At 44.3% G+C, this 14,441-nt stretch overlaps 1 protein-coding gene across 1 annotated transcript in view; it reads left to right on the top strand.

Moving 5' to 3' along the window:
- LOC310799073 (plexin-B2-like) overlaps positions 1-14,441 on the top strand; it is a gene marked incomplete at its 5' end in the record, with an annotated part of 33,166 nt that overhangs the window by 3,685 nt on the left and 15,040 nt on the right. Inside the window, 10 exons of the mRNA XM_083661636.1 lie at positions 972-1,178; positions 2,889-2,972; positions 4,137-4,232; positions 5,273-5,409; positions 5,579-5,679; positions 7,379-7,608; positions 7,874-8,055; positions 9,394-9,460; positions 10,767-10,913; positions 11,945-12,022. Coding sequence (XP_083517762.1) covers positions 972-1,178; positions 2,889-2,972; positions 4,137-4,232; positions 5,273-5,409; positions 5,579-5,679; positions 7,379-7,608; positions 7,874-8,055; positions 9,394-9,460; positions 10,767-10,913; positions 11,945-12,022 — 1,329 coding nt within the window. The remainder of the gene's footprint in view (positions 1-971; positions 1,179-2,888; positions 2,973-4,136; positions 4,233-5,272; positions 5,410-5,578; positions 5,680-7,378; positions 7,609-7,873; positions 8,056-9,393; positions 9,461-10,766; positions 10,914-11,944; positions 12,023-14,441) is intronic.

Here is a 14,441-nt window from a genome sequence, read left to right as displayed (position 1 = left end):
TGAATCATTCCCATGAGAGCCTGTCAGTCAAAACTAGTCAGCAGTGAAATTGAATCTCTCTCTCTCTCTCTCTCTCTCTCTCTCTCTGCCAATCGAGCTTTAGACCGATATATGGGGCCAATATTGGCAGGCATTAAAAATCAGATCTGGATCATTCTAGGGTTGTCAAAAGTTGAAAGAGATGCGTTGTTCATTTAAGTGTGCGGTGGTTATTTTCTTATTCAGATTTAAGCAGAAAACATGCTTGTCCAATAGCCTTGACTTGGAGCCTTGCCGGTGGCAGCTAGACCCATATACTCCAACGTCAGCTTGACGAGGGGTCACAGGGGAGTCCCCAGCAAAATGAGTAAATTGTGTGATTTCACTAGGATTTCAATGACTAGAAGTTTGTCCAAAGAGGGAATGTAGTGGATATACTTGGTAATAGCTTTCACTCTCTCCTGTTATCTCCCCATCTCCATCTATATTATACTTGCGCTGTTTGCGTCAGTTGTGTCGAGTCCCATTTTCGAGGAGCTGCATGCAGGCTGCGCCGACAGGCTCCCAGCCACGTCGCACCGCTCAGCGCATTCGGCGAGGGCTTTGATGCACAAGCATGCACAAAGGTCAAAAGCATAAAGGTCAATAGTCAGATTATTGCTGTCAATAGTTAGATTATTGCAGTCAATAGTCAGATTATTGCAGTCAATAGTCAGATTATTGCAGTCCATGTAAATGTGGTCATTGTGGTTTATTTGGTTTGTGGTTGGATCAGATGAACCCCCAGGTTTGATGGAAACTCTGTCTGTCTGTCTGTCTGTCTGTCTGTCTGTCTGTCTGTCTGTCTGTCTGTCTGTCTGTCTGTCTCTCTGTCTGTCTGTCTGTCTGTCTGTCTGTCTCTCTGTCTGTCTGTCTGTCTGTCTGTCTGTCTGTCTGTCTGTCTGTCTGTCTGTCTGCCTGTCTGTCTGTCTGTCTGTCTGTCTCCTCTCCAGTCCCGGCAGGAGGCTGTGAGTAAGAATGACAGTGTGCTGCAGTTCCTCTCCCCGGCGGTGAACAGCTCTGACAGCCTGTCCTTCAGGACGCTCCTCCAGCTGGACAACATGAGGGAGGAGCTGAAGGGCTTCGACTACCACCCTGACCCCACCTTCAACAAGCTGGACAAGAACGTCATCACCGAAGCCAGCATCATCATCGTCACGGTAACGCACACTCACCATCTCTTAACATGACATCCAACTTTAAAGGAGAACTAACCCCTAAAACACATTTGTTCAGCTTTTAACCGATTCTGGTCAAAATCTCCACATTTGAGACTAAACTACACACTGTATCACTTTCAGGCAGCGAGACTGCCCTCTATGGGTTCAAACCTGCTTCCCCCCCCCCCCCCCCCCCCCTCCTTTAAAATGGCCGGTTTGGTTGTCTGTTACGTCATGGACAACTCCCCCCTTTCCCACTCATGTGAAAGAAAAAAAAATCATGTGATCAATAGCTAACGCCAGAGTTATATAATAGAAGAGTTGCAACTAGGGTTGCCAACCGTCCCTTAAAATACGGAATTGTCGCGTATTTGTAAACAAAAAGACATGTTCCGTATTGAACTGATACGGGACGTGCTTTGTCCCGTATTGGAGAAACAATGCGGTGCATGTTACGTTCAACTACCCTAGAATGTGCTTCTTGATTGCTGTGAGTCACGACCAATGAAGCGCTGTCAGCGTTGCTAGATTCAACTAAACTCTGACGACAGCACATTGAGTAAGCTTTTTTCTTAATACAGCTGTTTTAGCCTATTAAGAATAAGAAACTTCTGTTTTGTGACGCCAAAATACAATTCTTGAATGATAATCTAGGAAGAGGCTACGTGCAAAAATGCAAAAACTGATCAAATTCAGGTTTGCTTGTCTTAATAATAATGGGTAGGTTAAATGGTTGAAGTTGAAGCAATTGCAGTTATGTGATTGTTAATAATTCCACTACTGACTGCCCCCCCCGGACCGCCCCCCCCGACCGTTCCTTATTTCCATTTCAAGAAGTTGGCAACCCTAGTTGCAACATCGCCATTCACTCAAATGGACCCGTTTTTTTAGAGAGAATTAAGCAGGGCTGTCCGTTTGTGATGTACTTTTGAAAGGGTAAGACATTTAAAGAATCAAATTGTATATTATCAGCTTTATTTTATGCATTCAAATGTAAGTAAGTAAAACTTTATTTATATAGCACCCTTCTCAACACGAATGTACAGAGTGCTTAACAAGTTAAAACAACAGTTACAAAAGTAGCACGAGCCCCCTTCCTGGCTAACAGAGCTGGGGCAACACAAGGCATTGTGGGTAATCTGGTACTGTGGCTAATGCTAGCTGTTAGCTGTGGGCTAACATTAGTTACATGTCAGTAAAACGCCACTGAATGACTAATTTGATATAACTTTCAACCATTTCGAGTCACGCTGTTTCCATACAGGCCACCAGCGTTGGCTAGTTGTTGATATTTATAACGATTTTGTAGCTCAATATAAAGTTTTTTCTCAATGTGGACAAACTGTCATGGCACTGTTTCCGGTAAATATTTCCGGTCTGAGCCACTGACAAAGAGTATAGTGAGACAAGAGGAGACAAAATGGTTCACCTCATAAAATATTATCCATTTACAGGTGTAGATAATGTCGCTTAGTCAATACTTAATTTTTTTACATTTTTACATCACATTTTGAATTCATACAGTATAGCACTCATCTTACTGTACAGCTGACAGTGTCAATATTGTGTATTCATTCATAACATGAATGCAGTACTGATTTCCATCTTTCTCCCCCCCCCCCCCTCCCCTCTCTCTCCTCGCCCCTTCTCCCTTGCCCTCTGCTGTTCTATCACTCTATTGATGTCTCTTTCTTGACTCTCTCTCTTTAGGGGCGTGGTTTCTCCAAGGCCATGACAGCCAGAGAGGCCCAGGCATTTGTTGGAGATGCCTCCTGTCATGTTAACATACTACAGGTACACACACACACACACACACACACACACACACACACACACACACACAGTCATGCATGCACAGTGAACACACATATACACGCAGACGCACACACACACACACCACACACACACACACACACACACACACACACACACACACGCACACACACACACGCACACACACACACACACACACACACACACACACACACACACACACACACACACACTACACACTTAAACAAAAAAAGAATATAGCTTTTTTAATGTCAAGCTTAAATTAAAATGACTAACTATTTTAGATCACATCCCTGGTCATAGAGTGCAGCTATTTAACAATGCATGCACAAAAAATCACCAAAATCCAATTTCTTTGTTTTTTCACATCAAAGGTCAAACATGCTGTCTTCATTCATAATGAAATCTACCGTGTGCTTACGTCAGCTAGTACTATCGAATTAATATCATGACATGACAGCTGTCAATCAATCTTCCTGGTGAATGCAGGTGAGCAGTTGAGCGGGCCCAGGCAACTGCCTCAGAGCAGAGCGAGAAAGCAGTCGGATAAATAATGTATTTTACGGGACACATCTGAAACCCAACGCTCACGTTTCAATAACAGACACAATATCATGTAAACACAGTGCCGTGGACTGACTGCTTCACTGCACCAAGCAGACGGCAGTTTCCAAGCCGATGGAGAGAGCCGGCCGCCGGTCTTGAAGCACCCGACGAGCCGCGATATTCTAGAATGAGAGTAAACGAGCCAATTACATGTCCTTTGCATCTACATTCAAGGAAGACATTACCATTCATTTTATTTTTATGTTACATACCTATTGGCTAAGTATAATAATATTTATTGGCTGGCAAGTCTGCCCATGTAAACAGCCATGTTGCCTGTTTGGGATTATATTCTTCTCCCTCATCACTTTTCAACGCTCAAATCAAATCCTCCACACCTTATAGGGTTAGGGCCTCTCTACCCTGTTTCGCTCGAAATTCATCACGACTTTCAACCATGATTACATTGAAAAGGGCATTTAAGTGCTCCTTTCTCTAGAAATCTAAGCAGGAAATAACGCTGTCAACATCAAACTATTCATAAAGATATGAACCAGAACAGTGTCACTACAGTTCAGTGTAAACATTGATAAATCCTCCAACTACATGACTCTACAGGACGACAAGTTGTTCCTGGAAGCCCCCTCTTCCCAGCCCAGATCCAGGTCTAAACGCCAACGCAGAGACACCACCAACGACCTGCTGGATCTCGTGGTAAACACGCACACACGCACGCACGCACACACACACACACACACACGCACACACACGCACACACACACACACACACACACACACACACACACACACACACACACACACATACACACACACACACACACACACACACACACACACGCATACATACACACACACACTCACATAGAGTGCCGGATGCAGCCAACAAGTCAGCAAACACAGAGGTCTTAAACTGTGCTTGACTGCACCAAGAGTTATTCATTTATTCCACTGGTTTATGTGGAAAACACGCTACAGCGGCACAGCCCTCGCCAAATGTGCAGAGGGCTGTGCTGCGGCTGGCGTGCAACTCCCCGAAAATGTGACTGGACACAGCTGACGCGAACAGAGGAGGTACAATATAATGTAGATGGGGAGATAACAGGAGAGATGGAAAGCTATTAGCAAGTATATGCACTACATGTCCTTGGACTAACTTCTAGTCATTGAAATCCTAGTGAAATCACACAATTGACTCATTTAGCTGGGGACTCCTCTGCGAGCCCTCGTCAAGCTGAAGAGTATATAGTGTAGTATAGTATAGTATAGTATAGTATAGTATAGTATAGTATATACAGTATATAGGCCTAGCTGCCATCGGCAACTCTCCAGGTCGAGGCTGACATCGGAGCATGTTGTCAGCTTTAGTTGGAAGGAAATCTGGTCTGTTTTGGTTCCACACCAGCTTGCCTGAGATGTGGGTTTTGTTCAATATGCTTTGAAACATAACCTTTAATATAAATATCTAATTAAAAAATAACTGAAAGTCTGGATTTTTTCCACCATGTAATAATAACTGTAATGAACCTTTTAAGCATGTTTCATTTTGATGAAAATATGATACATACTTTAGATTTGGTGATATTCATGTCTCTCTCACTCTTTCTCTCTCTCTCCACCTCTCTATCCCTCTCTCTCTCCACCTCTCTCTATCCCTCTCTCTCTCTCTCTCTCTCCCTCTCTCTCTCTCTCTCTCTCTCTCCCTCCCTCCCTCCCTCTCTCTCCACCTCCACCAGATCCAGTTTGGTAAAGGAGAGTGGAAGGTGGGTTCAGTCTACTATGCCAGGAAAGACGAGGTTCCCCTGGCCATAATCATCCCCGGAGTTATCCTGCCCATGCTGCTCTTCATAGCTGTGTCTGTTTACTGCTACTGGTAATGCACACTCACACATACACACATGACACACACGTTGTGTTTGCATTTGCATGTCTCTTTATGTGTGTCTGTCTGTCTGTATGTGTGTGTGTGTGTGTGTGTGTGTGTGTGTGTGTGTGTGTGTGTGTGTGTGTGTGTGTGTGTGTGCGCCTGTGTGTGTTGTCAGGAGGAAGAGTCAGCAGGCGGAGAGGGAGTACGAGAAGGTAAAACACCAACTGGAGAATCTGGAGGAGAGCGTCCGAGATCGCTGCAAGAAAGAGTTCACTGGTAAGGCAAAGCAAGTTTATTTGTATAGTTTATTGGTTTATTTGAATCGTTTATTTGTTCAAAACACACACATTATGTGACAAGGTATGGGAGGCCCGAACCCGACGGGACCCGAGACCCGATGTTGGGTATTGGGCCTGGATTTTAAATAAACAATTATGGCTCCGGTCGGGGAGGGCTCGTTAATTTGCAGGCCTGTGCAGACCTCTAGAGAGGACTAGAGTGGTTTTAGGATCACTAAATACTTATCATTTGTTAGCAAACTAAGCCTGTTCAGGGCAAACCAAGCTTGGTCACCGACTTTCAGGGTGATTTTCTGTTGCTTTGAAGAGTACGAACATTCTACTAAGCATACCTACTTCAACTATTTTTAGATCTCAATGTGTGACACATTTGAAAGCTTATAATTAAAAAGAAAAAGAACAAGAAAAGAAAAAAGAAACATCACCTTGACCTACAAACACAAGTCCCTGTCACATGACCAATAATGAGCAAGTGAAGCAGAACAGCTTACTAGCGTCAGAGCAAACCTCTAACTGTACGTTCACACGGAGGTGAAGGGAACACTTCACTCGTACGTATTACTGGGCGATGAAGGTGAAAATGGCATCATTTGTGCTGTAAATCTCATCTACATGCATGCATGCGTTTGCATTGAATTTGTATGTAATCTCGTCGTGCAACATACAGTAAGAGGAGGCCAAGAATTGACATCGACTTACAATGGAGACGCAGGAATAGACACATGTAGTGTAGCTGTAACATTAGCGTCATGTCTCTCTCTGTACGTGCAGTGTTCAGTGGCCATTATGCCATTATTTCCTATAGAAGGGAGGGGATTCTGCACTAACACAGACACAGACTCCGCGGGGAATCGCAGATTTTTCCACCGTGGATGTTCACGCAAAGACTAAGTTCAACTGTTCCGCTTCCTTTCTGCTACTTGTGTGCCACACAAATGTTCCTATATCATAAAAGGGGGCCTTGAAAATGTTTGGAATCGCTGCCATAGACGATATCGCCAATTTGACACTTTCGACAGACATTATTCAGGACATCTGACATCTGTCTTGAATAATTGCAGAACCGCAGGCTCAATAACAGAATTGTCAAATAAACTTGATAGCAATGCGCCGAGCTCTCTCCAAGACCCGAAGGAAAGTTTCCGATTTGCATGCTTGGGCGTTTTGAGCAGCTGTCCACGGTGCTGCGTCTTGTCGGCATCTTGTCACATCGTGCGTTTACACGTTAAGAGCACATCGACCATTTTGACAGTTCTCTCCTTAGTGTGAACTCATGTGTGACAGTTCTCTCCTTAGTGTGAACTCATGTGTGACAGTTCTCTCCTTAGTGTGAACTCTCGCCAGCCAGCCAGACTCAGCAGAGTGGACTGGGCTTATACGCCGCGTCACCTCCGACAGCAGAAACTTTTCCTCGGGATCTCGGCGATCTCTTGCTGAACCGCCCTCGAGTGTATTTGACAGCTCTGTTACATAGCCCGGGCTCTGGGAGACTGTCAAAGTGGCAATATGCTTCGTCTATCAAAATGGTAAATGTGTGAACATAATGTCAAGTGTAGCGCAGATGTTCCGGGTGCAGTATGTCGCGGAAGTCCCAACATGTTAGGAAAGGTGTATTGTGTACAGAAACATAAACACATGAACGCAAAGAAGTCCGTCTGTCTGCGTGTGTCCATCAGACCTGATGATCGAAATGGAGGACCACACCAGCGACGTGAGCGAAGCCCGCATCCCCTTCCTGGACTACAAGACCTACACCGACCGCACCTTCTTCATGCCTTCCAAGGACGGAGCCAACGATGTCATGATCACCGGCAAACTACACATCCCAGAGGCGCGCAGGGCCATAGTGGCCCAGGCACTCAACCAGTTCTCCAACCTGCTCAACAGCAAGACCTTCCTCATCAACGTGAGTGGGGGGTGCTTTTGGAGGGTTTGTGACTCCGGTAGCCCCTTCTCTCTCTCTCTCTCTCTCTCTCTCTCTCTCTCTCTCTCTCTCTCTCTCTCTCTCTTTCTCTCCCTCTCTCTCCCCTTATCTTTCTTTAGCTGAAATCCCCAACAATGAAGAAAGACAAACAATTGTCGTGTGGATTGAGTCCTCCTTCCTTTTTACAGTATTGACATTTTGGAAAGTTGTCCTGACGTCAACACATTCTTTTTTTTTACCTCCCTAGTTCATCCGCACACTGGAGAGCCGTCCGGACTTTAACGCGCGGGCACGGGGTTACTTCGCCTCCCTCCTGACAGTGGCGCTGCACGGCAAACTGGAGTACTACACCGACATCATGACAACCCTGCTGCTGGAGCTGATGGACGAACACGTCCAGAACAAGAACCCCAAGCTCATGCTCAGGAGGTGACACGCGCACACACACACACACGCACACACCTGTCAGGATTCCCACAGGTAGCGGAAATCCTGGACTGCGTTTGAATTGTCTTGTTTGGTTAGGAAGGTTCCTAACAATGAAAGGACAAATAAAATGGACCAAGTACATCAGTGGCAGCCATGATAAAAGCTGTTAGCTCTAAATGCTAAGGAAAGGAGCTTCAATCCTTTCCTGACTTATATTAGCTCCTTTAGCATAGGATACACAGACTGGACCATCCTTTACCAAAGGAAAGCCAATAATGCCGTCCCAAAATTCCTTGCGGTAGCAAAGCGACGCACCATTCGCTATGATTTGGCCAATTAGCTTGATTACTGTAGCTTGCTAACATGGAAAAACAGTTTTCTCAGCACGTGAGCCAGAAACAGATTTCACCATTGAAATCAGGGTGACTTGCACATGTTAGTCAGCTAGTGTTTCAGTCACTCAGTGGCCTTTTGAGCCTGGCATAGCTTAGTGTAGCCTCCGTACGTAGCCTAGTGTAAGTGCAGTGGGGCTGTCTAAGCACCGCGGTTGTCTTTTAGCTTATGAACTTATGAATTCTCCTTGACCTCATGAGGTTTTCCATCGAGCCGTGGTCAAGGAAGAGTGGTTAGGAATAGGAGTTAGGACCTATTTTTTTGACTATTCGAATCCAGCCCTGGAATATCATGGAATATTGGAATTTCACAAATGGGTCATTTTACAGGAATATAACAATTTATTTTCCAGCTTGCTTCAAACATCCATTGCATTAGATGGTGGTTTTCAGCCATAGTTAGAAAAAAACATAAACAAACAAGGAAGAACATTTTGGAACATGGAAGTGCTTAATCATGAAACCCTGACTGACTTATATAGTTACTACAATTATTAACTCTGCTTTCTGTCTACTTAGTTAAGTCCTAAAGTTAGCTATTTGCTGTGAAGGGCCAAGCAGTTAGCGTGGTATTGTTCAGTATCTGCTATTATTGGTAGCCACTCAATATGGAGAAGGTGCTGCTTTTTGGACCTATGAAGTGGATACAGACCGTTATCTTGTCTTACAGTATAACTGTATTTGCCGACCTGCCATTGTCATCATCCTGTGTGTTATTATCCTTTGTGTATGCATTCATGTGGTAGGCACTTATGTAACTGACTGACTCCCAATATCTGATTGCACTATTAGTGTTTATGTCCTTTGTACTTCTTAACTATGTAGACATTAATAAATAATTTATGTGTGTGTGTGTGTGTGTGTGTGTGTGTGTGTGTGTGTGTGTGTGTGTGTGTGTGTGTGTGTGTGTGTGTGTGCGTGCGTGCGTGCGTGCGTGTGTGTCTAGGTCAGAGACAGTGGTGGAGAAGATGCTATGTAATTGGATGTCCATCTGTCTCTATCAGTTCCTCAGGGTAACACACATTTTCTCTTTCTCTTGTTCTGCTCCCCTCCCTTCTTTCTATGTTGTTATTTTCCCGCTGGTCTTCTTCTCTTAGATCTATTTCCTTGACTTCTTCCCTTCCTCTTTTTCTCCTCTCAGTCTGGCTGCTGTCTAACCTTGGGTTGTCATCATGACTACGCTAGGAAACATATCTCCCTATTTTGTATGTGTTTGGTTTAGACTGATATGCGTTTTTACTGATCATTTTCACGCCAGGCATTCACATTCACACTGTGATTTTTGGGCAGTCCCAGACAAAATGTAGACATCGTGGACACCATCTTTCATTGTGAAACAATCATCGATGATTCGATTCCAAATCTATTTCTGATTCCAAATCGATTCTCGATTCGGCACATAGGGGGATTCCAGGATCTCCTCCATTCGGCTGTGTGCTAAGAAAGGCGGTGTAGCAAAATATGGCATGAAAGCAGAATAAAGTGTATCAGGTTATGTAGTTTTTATTTGAAAAAGTTGTATCAACTGATTGCAATAATGTAAACACACACAAAGGCAAATCTAAGACGAAAGGTAACATTTATTCATGCTAAACTTGCACAAATAAAAACGTCTTAGGGGACATTCAGACCAAAAGCGTTTTTGGAGCTGCCAGCGTCTTTCTGCAATTCATTCTCTATGTAAGGATGCGCTAAACGTGCTCCTCTTTTAATGAACGCACCTGGCGTTTAGCGCTGGTGGTGTCTGTTGTTTTTGGAGGAGCGCTGTGGGCGTTTTAAAGTTGAAAAAACTTGAACATTAGAGGAAAAGCGCCCTGCTCGTTTTTTTCACTCATCCTACCTTTTCTCCTCCTGAGGGATTTTCAACCTCCGCTGCTGCCAGAATTGTCAATAATCTGGCTTTCATGTTGACAGTGAACAACATCAAACAGACAAAACTAGCTGGCTACCGTCCGTGTGGTCGTTGTGTTCTGATCTGTACTGCACGCGACTACAGGGGAAAACAAACGGAGCACAAAAAAAACGCTCCGTGCGCTGTGTTTTTTGCACAATGTAAGCGCTCTCAACATGATTTTCATAGCATTCTGACTGAAAAAAACGCTTTTGGTGTGAATGTCCCCTTAGTATTCTTAGACTTCAGGAAAAATAAGTTAAAGTAATAGTGTGTGTGTGTGTGTGTGTGTGTGTGTGTGTGTGTGTGTGTGTGTGTGTGTGTGTGTGTGTGTGTGTCTGTGTCTGTGTCTCTGTGTGTCTCTGTGTGTGTGTCTGTGTGTCTGTCTGTGTGTCTGTCTGTGTGTTTATGTGTGTGTGTTTGTGTAGGACACGGCAGGAGAGCCTTTATACAAGCTGTACAAAGCCTTAAAGCACCAGGTGGAGAAGGGGCCGGTGGATGCCAAGATGAAGAAAGCCAAGTACACACTGAACGACACAGGGCTGCTAGGGGATGATGTGGAGTACTGCGTACTGGTTAGTATGGGTACTTTTCCCCCCCAATATTTTATTTTCAATTTTTCAGAACAATTAACAGACAAGTCAAACGAACACGCTCAGACACAGCTGTAGGGAAGGTCAGAGAGGACTCCCAGCAGCCAAAGATGGCGAGTTCTGCCTCCGGCTGAAGGCCTGTTTTGTAGGCCTTAGAGTACCAGTCAAATATTTTGGCCCAGAATCCCATTAGTGAAGGGCAGAACCAGAAGGCATGAGATGGTGTGCCCTCCTCCGACAGTTAGTATGTGTACTTGTTTGTTATTTTCAGGGTGGAAAAGCATTTGAAACAGCATTTAGATCAGGGTGCATAATGAAAGATACAGTACTTGTGTGGAATCTGATCAAAGTGTCTCAGAATCAGTTCAGGTTAAGGTCTTCCCATAGACAGCCAGTGGAGAATTGATCAATTCTACAAGAAATATGTAATCAATCAAGCTGCATCAAATCTTATTTTTAACTAGAAGTGCACTCAGAGAGCCCAGCCCCCCGCCAAGGCTCAGATCCCCCCAACCACTCCCCCTACCCACCCCTGGAAGCCCAGCTCTCTACGACCTTCCTATCCCTAGCTATGGCCTCTTTTCCCTAGTGCCGCCCCATCCCACTAACCCGACCCGGATGGGATCCACTCCAAAATGTAAACCAAGTTTCATGACAATCAGCCCAGTAGTTTTGCCGTAATCCTGCTAACAAACAGACAAACGGCCCCGAAAGCATAACCTAAAAAAAAGAAGACGACAATATTGGTCCCATATATAAACCCGTTTATATGCTGGTATTTCAGTCAATTGTTACTGTCTGAATTTATTGTCTGTATGCCAACATGAATGAACACTTCTCAGTTGTTGCTTAAACCATCAAATCCTCTGTCAGTTATTGAATGACGGGAATTCTGTATAAAAATGACGGCTAACTGCTTAACTCTACCAGGATTAGTAGCTCTTTCTATGACAGATGTTTTGTCCAATCAGTATTGGTATCTGTTTGACTGACAGCTGTGCTTGTGCTATCAGACCCTGCAGGTGTTGGTGCATGGGGAGGGACCGGACGTGACCCCGGTCAAGGTGCTGAACTGTGACACCATCACCCAGGTGCGTGTCTTCTCTTTCAACGGACATTAGAGATAAGAGGTTCTCAGTTTGCACCCAGAAAAAGCAGAATATCCCATTGAGCCTGGGTCCCAGGTTGAGCACAGGTTTATTCACAGTCACACCAAACTCCATTACAAAATTCTGCTGATTTAATGCCGCCTTGTTTATCTCCAAAGGTACATACCCTTTAGAATATGACTGGAAACTTTATCTGAATCGTTAGGAGACACTCGCTCCTTAATTCAGCATGAAGGTGTTCACCAAGCAGGGCCGTCTCAAAGTTGGAATTGTATTGAAATAAGTGCTGCTTGGTGCCAAATTGAAGAGCTCTTAGGTCATGTTCTGTCAGGTATGCTCCTTTGCACAGACCATTTTTTTTTTTTTTTTTTTTTTACACCCTGGACCTTATTTTCATCTTATTTTCTAAACTAGTCACCCAGAACACCAATCTCTGAAATTGATGCAGTATTGAGCTATGATAGAGCTAGAATGTGCCATGCAACGGCCTGGAACAGAGGCTGATAGGACATGTGACAACCGTGCACATGTACGTCCTATAAAAAGCTTATTTACTGCTCATATCCTTATTACCGTAAATTCCGGACTATAAGCCGCGGCTTTTTTCCCGTTTTTTGGCCTTTTTTGGCCCCTGCGGCTTATATAACGGTGCGGCTTATCTATGGATTTAAAAAAAAAAAAAAAATCTCTCTTTTTTAGCACTCTTTCTAACTATAAATCCACTTCTGTTTTAATTTCCTCTCTTGCCCTCTTTTAACAACATAACATAACATAACATAACACAACACAGGTAAGCAGAAAGAAAAAGACGAAGCAATCACCGCCATGAATGAGGAAATGACTCACCTGCTGGAGGCTGGAGATACACCGGCTTGGGCTAAACTTTTACTCCGTGAAACACTATCGATTAAGTCCGACATCGCTCAGAGGTTTGAGCAGCTTGAAAACAAGTTTGAAAACGTGCAGAAGTCCATCCACTCACTCACTAAAGAAAAAAAGGCAACCGTGAACAGAGTTTCTAATGCGGAAAAGCGCATCAGCGCACTGGAGGACAAAAACAACACAGTGAGTCCGAAAGTGGATAAAATGCAAAAACAAATCGAAACCCTGCACACGCAGGTTGATGACTTAATCAGCAGGAGTAAAAGAAATAACATTCGCCTGATCAATGTAAAAGAGGGAGCTGAGATTGGTGACATGGACGCTTTCCTTGGCAAAATCCTGTGTTACATCCTGGACCTGAAGGAAGGCGAGAAACCACCAGAGGTGGACAGGGCACACCGGGCGCCTCGGCCACGTCCAGACCCCGGCCTGCCACCGAGGGCCATCTTCATCTGCCTACTCCGCTGGCCCGACCGTCAACTCATCCTCCAGGCTGCGGGGAAGAAGCCCCTCACCTGGGAGGGTACGCGCTTTTTCGTCCGGCAGGACCTCTCCGCGTTGGTGCAACAGAAACGCGCAACATACAACAGCATCATCGAAAAGGTTAAAGTCAATGGATATCGCTTTGGCGTACTGTACCCAGCGAGACTCGTCATAACCATTGATGGACAGCGGCGGAACAAGAGCTCAAAGTGAAACTGCCGAATATCTTTTGAGTTGGACTGGTCAATAGTACTGTGAGTAACTAAAATAAAAAAATAAAAAACGGAATTCTCTCTTCTTTAGCACTCTTTCTAACTATAAATCCACTTCTGTTTTAATTTCCTCTCTTGCCCTCTTTTCACCACACCGCGGACACTGTGTGCACTGTAAAAAAAAACACAGGTGGTGTTGTGTTATGTTGTTTTGTTGAAATGTTAATAAATGGGAGCTTCCTCAAACAGCCATCTCTTTTCCCCTCTGTGCATGAACCCTACATATGGTAATTAAACATTAAAACACCAAAAAAAAAAAAAAAAAAAACATTAAAACACCCGCGGCTTATAGTCCGGTGCGGCTTATATAAGAAAAAAATAGTCAACTTTGCAGGTGCGGCTTATACACCGGTGCGGCTTATAGTCCGGAATTTACGGTATATCAGAGAGACAGAACTGGAAGTGCCTCTATTGACCTAAATATAATATAAAATAATTTGATTAGCCTTGTGCCCCAGAGAGCATTTGTATGTGTCCAGTCACAAATGGGCGATCAGAACTACTGTTTGACGAGTCTGTGTGGGCATTATCTTGTGTGCAATCGTCTTTGCTCTCTTACAAGTCAAAGAAAACAACCGGTCAACATATGAGACTGACTTGTGGTCGAGGCAAAGGGAGAAAACCAATAAGAGTTGACTGTCTATCGGCTCAAGAGAGGCTACTCGCCCATGGAACATGCTTTGTGTCAGACAGTACAAAAAAGTTTCCAAATCAACTGTTAAACTTAAACTGTCTGTTAATATTGTTGTGATTTAATGTCAATC

The sequence above is a fragment of the Poromitra crassiceps genome (genome assembly GCF_964638095.1).
Source record: "Poromitra crassiceps genome assembly, chromosome: 2".
Classification (NCBI taxonomy): Eukaryota; Metazoa; Chordata; class Actinopteri; order Beryciformes; family Melamphaidae; genus Poromitra; species Poromitra crassiceps.
Note: the sequence above shows the minus strand (reverse complement) of the source record. Positions and strands in the feature narration are given on the sequence as shown.